The sequence below is a fragment of the Dermacentor variabilis genome, chromosome 1, assembly GCF_050947875.1.
Source record: "Dermacentor variabilis isolate Ectoservices chromosome 1, ASM5094787v1, whole genome shotgun sequence".
Classification (NCBI taxonomy): domain Eukaryota; kingdom Metazoa; phylum Arthropoda; class Arachnida; order Ixodida; family Ixodidae; genus Dermacentor; species Dermacentor variabilis.
In genome coordinates, this window is record NC_134568.1 from 91,549,720 (window position 1) to 91,564,446 (window position 14,727).

Here is a 14,727-nt window from a genome sequence, read left to right on the forward strand (position 1 = left end):
GCTTTTATAAAACACATGAATGATACATCCCTAATCTCCTACCAAAACATGTAAGCTTTATTGAATGAATACTCAATAAAGTAAAGGCTATAGTTTTAGAATTGGTTTGGCGAACGTTTGGGGGCTGTACGTGAATCGAATCTTATCTTCAAATTAAACGCCGCTTGTTTTCAATTGAATGAAAATCTAGGAACGCTGACCGGCCTGCCCCATAAATGTATGCGTCAATGTAGATTTTCTCTGTTATTTATATTGACGTTGTATTTTTATTTGTTTTTTACAATGAACGTTTTGTATTCTAAATACAACTATCAATGTTTGCCATGTTTTTCTTTCATTCGTAAGCGACATTTTAATTTTATTCACGTGTGTGTGACTGCTACGCTTTTTGTTCATTCCGACAAAGGCCGGAGGCATGGTCGCGAAGGGCCCGATATAGTATTTTAGTCAATCATGTGAAATCAGGAAGGACTGAAGCTAAGGAAAGTATGGGAGGGGAGGTGGACATTTATTTTATATAAAAATCGCGAAATATTGATACATATTCTTGTTATATATCTAACGCAGAAGTTTTGTTTTGGTTACTTGCAAAAACGGTGTTTTCAGGGAACAAAACCCACATGGAAATCACAAAGGGAACCGCTAGAAGTAAGAGAGAACTAGACCGCGCGACATCAGCAGTTTTGTTGTGAAGCCGACACGGCCGCAAATGATAAGAGATAGGCTGGCGACCGAATGAGGTGCATGCTTGTCCATTTGCTGGTGAGGCCAACACGAGGGCGTCGTTCGTTCAAAATTTCTCGCTCTTTCCGGCAATTCGTTCGGTGCACTTGTCGCGGCGGCAGTTTTCGAGGGGATCAAGAGGCCAGCGCTCTCCGTAATCCCGAGAGGTGAGGTCCTCTCTTGGCACAGCTTACATAATGAAGCAGAAAGAGCCATGTGCTGCAACAGCCGCAGCTGCAGCAGCAGCAGCACTAGTCCAGGGGAGCCGATCAGTGGAACAGGTCTGCGTCGTCGTCGCGTCCTCCTCCTCCCCATAACCGAGCGGCAAGTCCCTGGGGCTTTCGCCGCCCTTTCCTGATAGGCGCGCGACCAGCCTCGTCCAAGGGCAATCAGAGGCAGTTCCGATGCGTTTGTCTTTCCCTTTTACTCGTGCTCCCGGTGAACGCCGCCTAAGTTGCCTTTCGCGATCGGTCGCGCCTGGACGAGTGCTCCGCTCACTCTGCGTCTCCGCCGTCGCACACAGGGCCCCACGTCGGCCCACAGCCTGACGGCGCACGCACGTAGCCATGCGGCCCTCCGCTATGCTCGCCGGCCTGTCCCTGCTGGCCATCTGCCTAGCCGGCGTGGCCGCACAGTCCTCCATGGCCGAGGAGGGCGACACGCGACCTAGCGTGCCAGCCCCGAAGACGACGACGCCCAGAGCCGCGGTCACCAGGGTGCCCACCAAGTCGACTACCAAAGACCCCGGGCCGGACCTACGAAACCCGTTCAAGTACTATGCACGAAGGCAGGAGAAACTCGTCAAGACCCTCATGAAGACCATCACCGAGCACGTGACGCCGCAGTTCTTGGGAGACATCTCGCAGCTCAATCTCACCGGCGACTGCACCTACGGATTATTCAAGATGATCTTCGGCGTCAAGCAGCTCAAGCCGTGGGCCATAAAAAGTGAGTCGCCCGAGATTGTAGCCGCGTATGCGGCGTCTGGCAGCATGCATTCGCTGTGCCTTGCGCCCAAGATACGCTGTCCTGAAAGTGGACTTTTGAGACGCCGTCTGTGCTGCTTTATTGTCGCGCATTCTGTATTTCCGACACTGAACTGATATTTTTGTTGATATTATTTTCACCAATCTACACAACGTTGATCGCAAGCGAGTGCTCCAGAAAACACTCGCACAAACCAATAACGCTACAATATCTATCGGTTTGAAGTGTACTGGCGTGTCTTACTAGCACAAACAACACGTTTATAGCAGACCAACAAGCACGCGTCAAGTATGAAGGAGCAACGACATGTCATTCTTATACAAACGGCGCTCATACTAAAAAAAAAGGATGCTTTTTTTTTAGCACGAGCACATATCACTTGGGCGTAAAACACCGTGCTTTGTAGCTTACTGAAATGTTTCTCTCTGATGACCGACATATCCGAAACATTACAATAATATTGTAATGAATGGGTAGGCGTGCTAGCCGAATTTTCACAGTGTGCCTGTGATTGTGACGCTTCTCTTCATTTTTCACGGCAGGTTAGCTGGGAATAAAGTGAAACGAGCTGGTATACAACTGCGGACAACAATTAAATGCGATCAATACGCAGATGTGAATTCTCGGAAAGTCCCCTATGCTATTTCCTACGTGCTGACAGTCCCACTAGTATAAAACATTATTTAGAAGAGTGCCAGAACTGTACGCAAAACCTGCGTTGTTGTTGTGGTGACTTATGCGGATGAAAGGAACGGTCATCCAGGGAAGTGTCTGAAACTCTCGCCTCAGCAAATGCAGAGTAAAGAAAAGAACGCGTCGCTATGTATACGACTATGCATGGTCATGCACAACTAGGCAGGTGCCTTGTAAAGGCTGTCAATGCCATTTATTATCCATCTTAGATATTCAGGTAGGATGCACGCAGTTATTGCGTGGATGAGAAAGCAATCACTATTTTGGCCTCGTTCACGATGCATTTGCGAAAATATTGTTCTGCTGTATGGTTGAATATTTATGTTAAGCTTAGTCATATTTATTTTTCTTACACCACCACAAAGACTCCGCAAGGTGGGGGTTCTACATGACGGGTTGGTATAAAGATGGCGCTAACAAAAGTGGGACGTTATGGATGCCTTGAAGTTCGCGCCACTAATATGAACAACCATGCATTCCCGAAGGTCGTTTCACTGCATAACTGTGCACTTAAAATATGAATCTAATTTGGAATCTATAATATGTACAATAAAAGCTGAGCAACACGTGAAACATATAGCATGATAGCTGCTTGACTGACGTGACCTTCTCCTAACAAAGGCTGCAAATTAAGGCATACGCAGGCGAAGAGGCAGGAAGTTCGCCACTACCGACCGTATTATTAGGCCATCAAAATTCGCGTATATACTGCAAACACAACTTCAATGAATCACAAGACAGCAGACAAAAACAGAAAGGATGCAGATAATGCTTTCCTGGTTTAATGTCACAAGTTCCAAGAAGGCACTTACTGACTGATGCAACGCGCCAGACGTATAATTGACACATTTATCTCCATTTTTATTTGTGTGGCCGACCCGCCGTGGTTGCTTAGAAGCTATGGTCTTAGGCTGCTATGCACGAGGTCATAGGATCAAATCCCGGCTATGGCGGCCGCATTTCCATGGGGGCGAAATGCGAAAACACCCGTGTACTTAGATTTATCTGCACGTTAACGAATCCCAGGTGATCCAAATTTCCGGAGACTCCACAACGGCGTGTCTGTTAATTTCATCACCCCACCTAGTATTCTGCCGTCCTCGACTGCGCTTCTCTTCATTGGGCACCCATTCTATAACTCTAGCAGTCCACAGCTGATTTACTACGCAATACATGGCCTGCCCGGCTCAATTTTTTATCCTATTGTCACCTAGAATATCGGCTATTCCCGTTTGCTCTCTGATCCACACCGATCTCTTTTTGTCTCTCAAGGTTACGCCTAAATTTTTTTTATTTATATAGCTCCTAATGCATGCTCCCGTGCACGGTCATTTGCGCATCGCCAAGTTTCTCATATGTAGAACTTGCCACAGCAAGAAGGTATACGATATACCACACCTACAGCGGAAATCAACAAAACAAGTGGTGAGGTTCTTAACCTTATTTTAAATGCTTCAACACGAACTAAGCGGCGAGAACACAGCGCACATGGAGCTATCAGCACTCGCCGCACTCTGTCCCCATTGCAAATCGCTTTCAAGGTAGGGCCCGCGCAGCCACCGCCGTAGTACGTTTGATCACGGTTGATAATGGTTCGACGCGGATGGATAAGGCGCTCAAGAGTGATAACGGCTTATAATGATCGGAACGTCATCAGCGCACCTAGCGCCACTAGCTGCAGTAGGTTGTTTCTGTCATCAATTCATCTTGCGCCGCTGTATGCAGCACTTCCTGTCACCGCAGCGCTGTCGTTTATACTGGACGGATCAAGTTTCATAACATTGATAATGACACCGGGCTGCATGGAGATGAACAAGCGGCACAATGCTTACGCATACACAGACAACTCTGAGAGGAGTTCCCGCGTGATTTTTTGTTTTCTATCCCGCGTGCAACAAATGCGCGGGCATAGGCGGACCAGCTTATTCGGCGCCAAAAGCACAACGGGCAGCTTATACCTCCGGGCAACCTTGTTGGTGTTATGCGAAACCGTATGCATGTAGCAAAACCAGTCTAATGCTCGTTTGCTCAGCTTGAGCCTTTCGTTTTAGTGTGCCTTTCACCTTCCGTAGTAAGACCCCGAACACTTGTGAGCCGGGCGTCTCAGACGGAGATTACTGGGAAAAGCAAGAACACGATAGCGAGGGAAATTTTAGAAGGATACCACATAAAGAAAAAAAAAAGACGGAGATAAATGTCTCAGTGACACGTCTGTCACCTTGTATCAGTCAGAAAGCGCCTTGTTGGAACTTGCGACATGAAACCAAAAATGATTAACTGTTTGCTTTTTTTTTCCTGCTGTCTTACGGTTCTGCGCATGTCCTTGAGGTTGCGTACACAGTACACAGCATAATTTCGAAGGTGTAATAAAGTTGGTAGTGGCGCTCGTCCTGTTTCTTCGCCTGCGTTTGTCTTAATTTGCGCCCTTCGTCTAATAGCTATGTGTCACCAACTAAACCAACAAAAAGTGTTCCTACACCACCGCATAATGTTTATTCTCAGGAATAAGTCGTTGGGTTTCACTTATTGCGAGTAAGTAAGGGCGTGAAGCCGCGTGAACAAAGTTCTTTTATAATCATACCGCCTACTAGAGTCGCGCTTATAAGGGAGCTCGCTCATCACAGGCGCTGCATTCACCGTGCGGAAAGGCGACAACGTATACATACCGAGGCTGATGCGAGCGTCTGGCATACAGCTTCACCGAACCAGTGACGTGCGAGCTCTGTACAGCTGGGCAGATTCAAAATAATGATTTCGCAGAAAAATTCAACATAATTATTTCGAAGAAACCAGTACAGCCTAGCAAACGTCAAGAAAATCAAAATGCTCGTGTGCGGGCATTCCCAGTTTTTTCCTCCTTTTCCGATTACTCGGAATTGCCGTATTGGCGGAGAACGTCAAGCAACACAATTAGGTCCCCACTTCAACTACTAAGTGAATGTTTTCAACGTGGATACGCGCAGCTACGCACGCTTGCCGTTATCAAGATTATTTAAGAGGTGCCGCACTGACCTTATACGCACAGTTCGCTGTCCTCACGCGTTGGAACGTTATCTGGATATGCACTATCCTCATCGTCTGCATTTAGACACTGTATGCATTCAACTTTTTCTAACCAGTCACGGGTTAGACTCGCGGCCACGGCGGCCGCATTCCAATAGGATCGGAACGCAAAAAAAGAAACCCAGGTGGCCAAAGTTAACGCGGAGCCTTCTAGTGCGGAGTCTCTCATAGCCCCTGCATTTTTTCTGACCTTGTTTTCAATCAATCAATCAGTCAATCAATCAATCAATCAATCAATCAATCAATCAATCAATCAATCAATCAACTAACCAATAAATCAATCAATCAATTCATTTGAACAGGCGGAGTATGTGCTCGTTATATAGCACACACTCTGGACAGGTTTTTTGGCACAACGTTCCTCCATCAATCAAAAAAAAGAAAAACAAAGATTTACATCATCCTCGAGGAGAGAAAATATGAATCTAGGAGAGCTAAAGCAAATAAACAACCGCGAACAAGCCAACTAAATTACTGTTCTATAGAATAGAATTCATTGACAAGAAAGACAGAAAGGTCGACCTGAGCTTGTGCGCTCTCGTCTGCTACGCTGCACTGGGGAAGAGGGAGGGGGAGTGAAAGTACTGGGATGGGTGATGATGATAAGAGAAGTGGTGAGTGCCTTACAAATAAATGAGACAGTTTCCTTCCTAGAGTCGCTCGTCGAGCCTGCAGAAACTTCAGCAACACTTTAGTTGCACGCATTGAAGTTGCAGTGTCAGGCCATGGGCCGAGGATAGCTTTCTCCGACAGTGGTTGCCTGCCAACGCTGGCTAGGAAACTTTCCAACGTCCTTCGCTCCAGCATATATGCTGGGCAATCGCACAGTATGTGTTCCCGTTTTTCAGGCATCTGTCAGTGTTCACAATCAGGGCTGTTCGACTGGCCGATGAAGTGCGCGTAGCGACGGGTGAAATTAAGTTTACGGTAAACACTGCGCGTCATAGTGAAGGTCAGCTTCTTTCTTATCTGCGAGTAAAAGGAAACTAGAACTGGCTTTTGTGAGAACTGTCGTCATCGTTGTCCTCTGCTTTTTATGTGAAAAGTACCATTACCTTTTTTTATATATATACAATATATTTCCGACATATATCTGAGTAAACAGCGTCATCACTGTACTCTTCTTTTTTCCAAGATATGAAACCAGACGTGAGTAAGATGCACGAGAATGGTTAAAACGTAAATGAACTTCCATTAATATATCTCCAAAAATAAACAAGCTACAGAAAACAGCTTACCAATGGGGTGACATGAAGGAAATGATACGTTTAACAACAACTTAGGCGATGAGAAATTAATTTTGGGTTTTTCACCAATGATGCTGTAGTAAACATACAAAAGTACCAAAAGGTCGTTTGCGAAAGCGAACGACTACCTTGATCCAACGAGAAAAAGGTGGGTTAACCGAGGGGCCCGATTTTTTATTAGTCATATCATGAGAAGCCAACAAACACTGACACCAAGGACAACATAGTGGAAATTACTTGTGCCTAATGAATGAAGTAAAGAAACGATAAATTAATAGAAATCAAAGTGGATGAACAAACAACTTGCCGCAGGTGTCGAACGATCCAACAACTTTGATCCAAGCGATTGAACCATAATGAAAAAGTCGTATACTTCGAATATTGTGTCAATGCGAACCTGCGGAGTGGCCCTGAGAAAAATCGCTCGTAGAATGCACTTGCACTCATCAGAGAAAATAAGTTTCTTCGTAAAATCATATAAAACATAGTTTTCCTACATTTATAGGTGCCGGTGCATCGAGGCATCAGTTACTCACCAAATAAACGTCGGAAGTCGGAGCAATTCGAGCTTTGAAACATGGGCTCCAATGATGTAATTCTAACATCGTGCCTTCGGTGATGCCTTCATCGAGCCTGCAAAGGCAACAAGCAGGCAAATTTCAGGGATGTGTAGCGCATACAAGTATAACGCTTCCTGCGTTGATTTTAGCAGAAAATTTTCTACCTCCGTGTATTTGATTCTTCCTTGACTTAACTTTTGTGGCACCCTGTAATATTCATAGAGACGCGCAGCGGTGCCTTAAAACGCATTATATATATATATATATATATATATATATATATATATATATATATATATATATATATATATATATATATATATATATATATATATATATATATAGTGTGTGCATAACGCAATCATTTACGTGGAGGCTTGAAAGCGAGACGGGTGCGCAAAGTATGCTACATTTTTATCGCCTTCTGCATCCGACCGAACTGATCCGCCCTGCACTGCGCCTGCGCAGCGGGCCGCTCGTCCCAAGCTGTCGCAACCAACAAAAAATGTCGTGCGCTGTGTCGAAACTATCCACGCGTGCGCAGCCAAGCAGCGCTCTTGCCTTCTGCGCCGCGACGACCGCAACCAGATGCCACTTTCTTGTGGCGCATGCTTCACTTTGGCGCCATGAATGAGACTTGTTTGCACACTGTCCTCCCAGTTCATATATATGTATACTGACATCTTGCGATACCGAAAGCTTGTGTGAACTGTGAAGCGAATTCTTTCCAGGAATGACTCCTCGAGCCGCCATATTTATGTACGCACCAAGGTCGTCCACTTTTATAACCAACACTTCGTTAGTAAACAAACTCTCATTGCAACCTAAATTTAGAGTGATGTCCAACAAGCTCATGTTATATTAACATATATCCGTATTATGCGTCGTAAAAGGACATTTTTTTTCCCCTAAGTAGAAAAAGATTCTGAAGTTATCGGTACTGATTTGAGTACTATGCGAGGTGATCATTTTTAAGTTTTCCGGAATATTTAAATATCGCCTGTGGCCTGACAGCCTAATTCTTGTCCCTGAGCTGGATTATTCGAAGAGCCGGACATTATTAGCACGACAAATCGAAAGACATATCCAACTAATTAACAAAAATGCGCTTATTCACTTCTTAATTAACAGTTTTACGGCACCTATTGCGATTTACGAATTGTAGCCGCTGAAGTTGCAAGACGTATCCACTTCAAATGAATCTCCAAGATGCCCATGGTCGTCCACAAGTGGACAACCGTGTGCAAAATGATCGATGTATGTCAGCGCCTTACATTGCAATTGTTTTAGAGCACAGCTCATAGGCGCCAGTTCCTGCGGCCAGCGTCGATGTCGGCGTCCCTCGTAACCGAACGAACGAGCCCAGCGAAGGATCAAAGAGCGAACGCGGAGCGCAGCGGGGGATGAAAGACGGCGATAGCGAAGAGAGCGCGAAGTGGAAAGCGGAGCAGGAGGGTATGGCGAAAGCGGGATGGAACAGCGTAGTGCCACGCAAGACGTGCTCTGCGGCGACGATGGCCACGAGATGGCGCCAGAGTAACACGCGTCGTCTGCTCACCGACGACGCCACCGATACCATATATGTAAACAAAGGGGAGGTCTGTCAGCGGCAGCCACTGTGAATCGCGCCACGTCACCCACGCGCTGCCTCTCGCGATCTCCCGATTTGCGAGGCAGTCGCGCCACACTTCGCTCCGTATGCAACGTGCGGCACGAGACAGATTGTCCGCGCAAACCGAAATATCGCAAAATGAAAACACTTATACAGCAGCGCTCAAATTTCGTATTACGGAGTATCGTATTATCGGTGAATTTTTGTATTATTGTTGTGTCATATAACTGTAACATAAAAACAAAGTATAAAACAAAGAGAGCAGGTAGAGAATAGGTAGTGTCCTAATCCACGCCCCATCGGCGGCTCTCTTTAAGTAACTGAAGTAGATTTCGAAGGCGTTGCTTTTACTGGCTGCAGAGGCCAGAAGTAATCCCCAAGCCGGAAACACGTCATGGTTGTCATTTTTTTAGAAATTGCCTACTGTCTTCAGAAAGAGAACACCGCCCGTCTGCTTCCATACCACTTCCACAACCTCGACAAGGTGCTGTAGTCCTAAATGCAGCGGTGCCTCAACGAGTCACTTGTAGTGCGCAATACGGCGCACGAAACAGTCGTAAACCATTACCGAAATCAAAGTGCAACCAGCGGTCCCATGCGAACATAGGCCATAAAAGTCAGGGTAATTAAAACTGATCATGCGTGATTCATGGCGTTTAGTGTCTCGAAGCAACACATATGGGCTATCACCGACACCGTAGCGCAGGGCTCCGATCTACTCTCGATCACCTGAGGTTCCCTACAGTTCACGCAAAGCACCTTATACGATCGTTTTTGTATTTCACCGCCATCGCGGAAGGCGGTCGACGCAGTCAACAATACAGTGCGCGACCTTTGCTCATCAGAAGGCTCAGAAAAGGAAATTAAAGATACGCGGCCCTCAGCAGTGATTGAGAGAGAGAGAGAGAGAGAGTAAACTTTATAGAAAAAAGCGCAGTAATGTAGGCCAGAATGCGAGGCAAGGGTATGACTCTCACCCAAGCCAGAGCAACCGAGGCCCGCACCCTCGTGCAACTTAGCCTGTACAGTGTTTTGGCTTTTGCGGGGACATGACTTATTTGTTTGTTGGCGTCACTGCGTTTAATTAGCAGCTGACTTCTCCCAACTGGCTCAGTGTTTTCGATTGGGTGCTGCAGGGATAGCAGACTGAAACGTCGGCACTATAAACGGCGAATGGTAGTGCTATATCCAGTTATACTTCTTTTGTCGTTCACGCACTGTACTGAGAAAGAGACGGTGCTATTTGCTTCATTATGAAAGACAAGCGAGCGCTCCAGACGGCCACTAGAGCTCCAATTCTTCATGGCCAGCTTGTGTCTTTGTACGGGTAAAGCCGAAGTCACATGAGTGAAAGGATCTAAAGTAATTTTTTGTCGCTTATGTTTTATTACATATGACTAAACATACAAAAATTAAAGTTGCTTTACGAAGTTACTTATCACCTAGACAAACAACTTCCTTTGAAACCAGGAAGCTTCATGGTTTCATCTTAACATCATTAAAGAAGCATTCAGGCTTTTCAGAAGTGCCCATTAATTTTTGTCTCACCTCGTGACAACGCAGTCAATGCAATTAGTGCCAAGACAGGAAGAGTGCCAAAGAGCGCACGGCGCGCATTGAAAGGTAACTTCGCGCTTTGCGCTGAGCTTCCGCTTACCCAATTGAACTGCGTTTACATGGTCTTTGATATGCCAATGAATCCAACATGTTTTTTGTTGTTGTTTTTTGTGACATGCTTATTTCACCGAAAAGCGTTCACATGATCCCAAGAACCGGATGCCGACAGGGCAGAGGAGCTTAGCTGGACACATTCGAGTTCATTCCATGCTGCTTTGGTATACCTTTTGATGGGCAGGCGCTGGCGTTGCCTTGTAAAGGGGCAACGAGCGGATACAAGAACAGCATAAGCAAAAGGGTAAAGAAAAAAGAAACGTCTCATAGATTTTAGATAAATGCCAAAGTGTATGTTTTCTGGTACGCGTCTCATATCAATGTTGATGGGGATGTTTTTTTTATTTATTATTTTTTTTAATGCGAGGGCAAATGTCTCAGGGCATACAGAGCTATGAGATGCGGGCGAATAAGGATGATTAAATGAATGAAAAAAGATTTGCGGATCTGCTTCCTGTAGTCAACATCCAAGAGGTTTCGCCGTATGGATATCAAGGTGTCGTTGTCTGCTAAACAAAACAAGGAGGCGGAGGCATAGCGTAAAAGCACAGTGTGCGCCCTTTGGGTAACGTAAAGGGCAAGGATGCACAAAGCACATACGTTGTGAACATCAAGTGACTGAGTATTAAAAAGAACATCTCGCTACCCTTTTCTCACGTATGAAGCCTGGCCGGAATGCGAAAACTATTTAACCAAGGGAAATCGACATCTACACGTGAACGCAACAAGCGACAAGCCAGATAGAGGAGTTCGATGGAGCGTCACATATTCATTCCGCAGAACGCACCTTCTGCACAGTGGATCCGCATCACTTGCATATGCAAACATGTTATAGATGTCTGCACTCCGTCTAGGATGCACAATCTATATAGTCAGATATGGCAAACCCCTGCATCTATACCGGACAACGACACCTACTGCATTGAGGCTTCTCATAGCCCGGAGAGGACTATCAGAGCAGTCTTGGGACCAGGGACAAATATCGTACATACGGCAGTCTCAAAGCAGTATCCCCTCCTGCGGTGCAAAAGTTCAGGCCGTTACAGAAGTCATTATCCTACACATACGTAAAACTGGAATTTTCGCAATAGTTTCGGATATTCAGGAAGGATTGGGTTCTTTTGTGCAAAATACACTCCCAGATAACACTCGCACAACGCTCACCTGGTATATACGCACAAGCACCCTACAACGCGGCAAAGAGCCCAAAAGCAGCAAATTCCGCCTGCCTTTTTCTCCCCCAGCACACGCACACACATGCACACGCACACATAATGCGAGAGAGAGAGAGAGAAACCTACGGCGAGTTGTCTTCTTGCCCACTTTCATTTCCCTTCTCCTTTGTATTTCTACATTTCAATTAGAACAACAGCCAAGTTTCTATTTGCATACCTGTGTGTTCATGTGGCCGTAATGAACAAAGATCGACCCCCTCGGTTCTCCTTAGTTCACATATATACTGATTAAAAATTAAATTCTGGGGTTTTATGTGCTGAAACGGACGCTCTGATTATGAGGCACGCCGTGGTGGGGGACTCGGTATAAATTTTGACTATACTGTGGTTCTCTAACGTGCACCTAAATCTAAGTGCGCGGAGGTTTTCGCATTTCGCCCCCATCGAAATTCGGACGCCGCCACCGGGTTCGAGCCCGCTACCACGATCTCAGCAGCACAAGGCCATAGCCAATCAGCTATTGCGGTGAGTCATACACACACATACACATGCACAGATACGTACGCACACCGACAAATGGATATCAGGCACAAATACCCGCACCACCTAAAGTTGGGTACAATTTTGAAAGGCAGCGGCATTTGCCCCTCAAAGGCGGATGCACACGAGCCTCCACCAATGGGCGCGCACTCTAGAATCGCGTCATGAGCCGGACGGCCGGTGACCCCGCCGACGGAGAACATGGCAGCCCGTGCTTCGAACTTAGCCGCGTCGCATCAGCGGGATTATTTCTTTACTCGCAGAGGCAATCGGTTGCCGCGCTTCGGTCATTCTGGCGGGGCTTCTCCCGCCTTCTTTAGTTGTACCCGACTATAACCGCGAACGCCATATACAACAACAAATTAATGACACGTTAAGAAACCGACTGTCATATGTGTAGCCAAGTACATCAACATACTGTATGTTGCAACTACCGGGAAGCCAACAGATTCAGAGGGCGACGACTTGGGCCAAAACTTTTTTCAAAATTAGTGTTTCACTCTCTCACAATCCAGGAAAGACAACGAAAAGTCGTTCATTTGCTGCCGCCAACCGCACGGAAACCAAGGAGGTCGTTGGTGGCCGTTATCTTCAAAGGTTAGAGGCCTGGCACTGGAAATATGACACACAATAACAGATAATTCAGACGGCTTATCTCTCATTTCAGCGCCCTCAACGTGTATATTTTAACGCCTAAAAGTACGCGCACGAGAGCAAGGGGACATCGACCCGGCCCCAGGGGCTCGGGAGTCAAGACGGGGTGCGTTGTCGTGTGGTGCGTTGTGGAGTCCCCTCCTCGCCGGCTCACGTTTGTTCAAGACAGGTTGACCAGTCTGGTTTCAAGCAACGCTGCAGCTTTGGTGCGTTATTAGAGGTCACGCCCAGTCTTTCCACTTCTGGAGAATTGGAGTTATGTGCAGAATGCAAACGAAAATAAAATTAAAACGCATTCATCCGCGTTTGCTACCTGCTGCGTGAGTTGTGCACGAACAGATGAAAAACCAAGTGAAGATGAAACCGTCCGCCCAGTTCCCGCGGCGCGCACAGGTCTTCCGGTTGGTCAAGCGGGGGCTATGTGCTTCAAAGGTCAATTTCCCCGCACATCTGCAAGCAGAGTACAAAGGCCACGTACGAGCAGGCTTACACGCAAATACAGGGATTCGCAGTATACGGGGCTCGGTGTTTCTCAAGTCTATGGCAAAAGTCTGAGATGAAACAACGATTCTACATTCTGAGGCGGCAAACTATGAAAAAATGGGCTAGCCAGGGTATCAGGGGAGCAAGAAGGAAAAGAAGCCAGTAAATATTGGTTTTAAAATAGTCAAAATGGGGTGCACTTACGGCTCAGGTAGATTTTTTTTATTTGTTTAGGTCGGTCTAAGGCAAGAACAAAATTATCTGAAGCCCTCCTACGACTCCTAAGTAATTTACTGTCAGATTTAGTGTACGCGTTATTTTATATTTTATCGAAGATTACGATCATTTATAGCTTAAACACTGCGATATTTTTGCTTGCCATCCCGCTAGTCAATCCACCATATTTCTTCGTAGAAGCAGCCGCTACCTCCACGATGTTTTTTTTCTTTCTTCTCTCTCTCTCTTTACCTATGAGTCAGCAACCTATAGCGTAAAGCTCTCCCCTCCATTTCTGCTTGAAAACATGCCTTGTTTTCAGCTGGTGAAAGACTTCCACGGGTGAACATTAACGATGTATGGCGTGTTCCGCATACAAAAGAGTCGATCGGGCGTTCGTCTTGCCGCCAAATGTGCATTCTCGAGAGTCGGCAAGCAGAGGAGATATAAGACTCCCACTGGGTCCACTGCAACTGAAGCTCGAACTTGAGATGACGTGATCAGGCACTCTTGCCGCGCACTTGCCAACGCGAATACCGGAGGCGGCAACGTACTAATGGTTCCTGATATTTTGACGACGGCTGTACTGCAAATGGTGGCCACGAATATTGTCGGAAGGAAAACGCGCACTCGCTGCCTTTCCTGCAACAGATTACCACTATACTCGGGGGTATCATTACGCGTTGTCGAATCGGGAAACAAATGAGCAAAACAGCTTCCAGTGGTCTATTGTTACGTATATTCGTAATCGAACATGCCGCGGTTCTATTACGATGCTATAGATCGATTACAAACTCATTTTGTTTCCATATTAGGCGAAGCCGCCGTAAGCACGGAGAAATGTCTGCCGCTAAGTTTATTTTGCTATGATTCGACTTGGATGTTTCACTGTACAGGCGTCTGATAAGCAACAAGTTCGCGACTCAAGTAGCGCATGCGTTATGGCATCGACAATGTGCGAAGCGAGAAGGGAACGATGTGATGGAGGCGGCCAGAAACCATGTTGTCGACATACGATGTCGAAAAGCCGCATGGAAAAGTAATTCGATTATATTGCTGCTGTTGTGAATGTTGTCAGTGCTACTTCTTCGGAAAACGCCGTA

The 14,727-nt window shown here is 46.2% G+C and overlaps 1 protein-coding gene across 1 annotated transcript in view; it reads left to right on the plus strand.

Annotated features, from left to right (window-relative positions):
• The first annotated feature begins 1,093 nt into the window (after positions 1–1,093).
• LOC142580458 (nose resistant to fluoxetine protein 6-like) overlaps positions 1,094–14,727 on the plus strand; it is a 104,762-nt gene continuing 91,128 nt past the window's right edge. Inside the window, exon 1 of the mRNA XM_075691151.1 lies at positions 1,094–1,671. Within this exon, the coding sequence (XP_075547266.1) occupies positions 1,290–1,671 (382 nt within the window). The 5' untranslated portion in view covers positions 1,094–1,289. The remainder of the gene's footprint in view (positions 1,672–14,727) is intronic.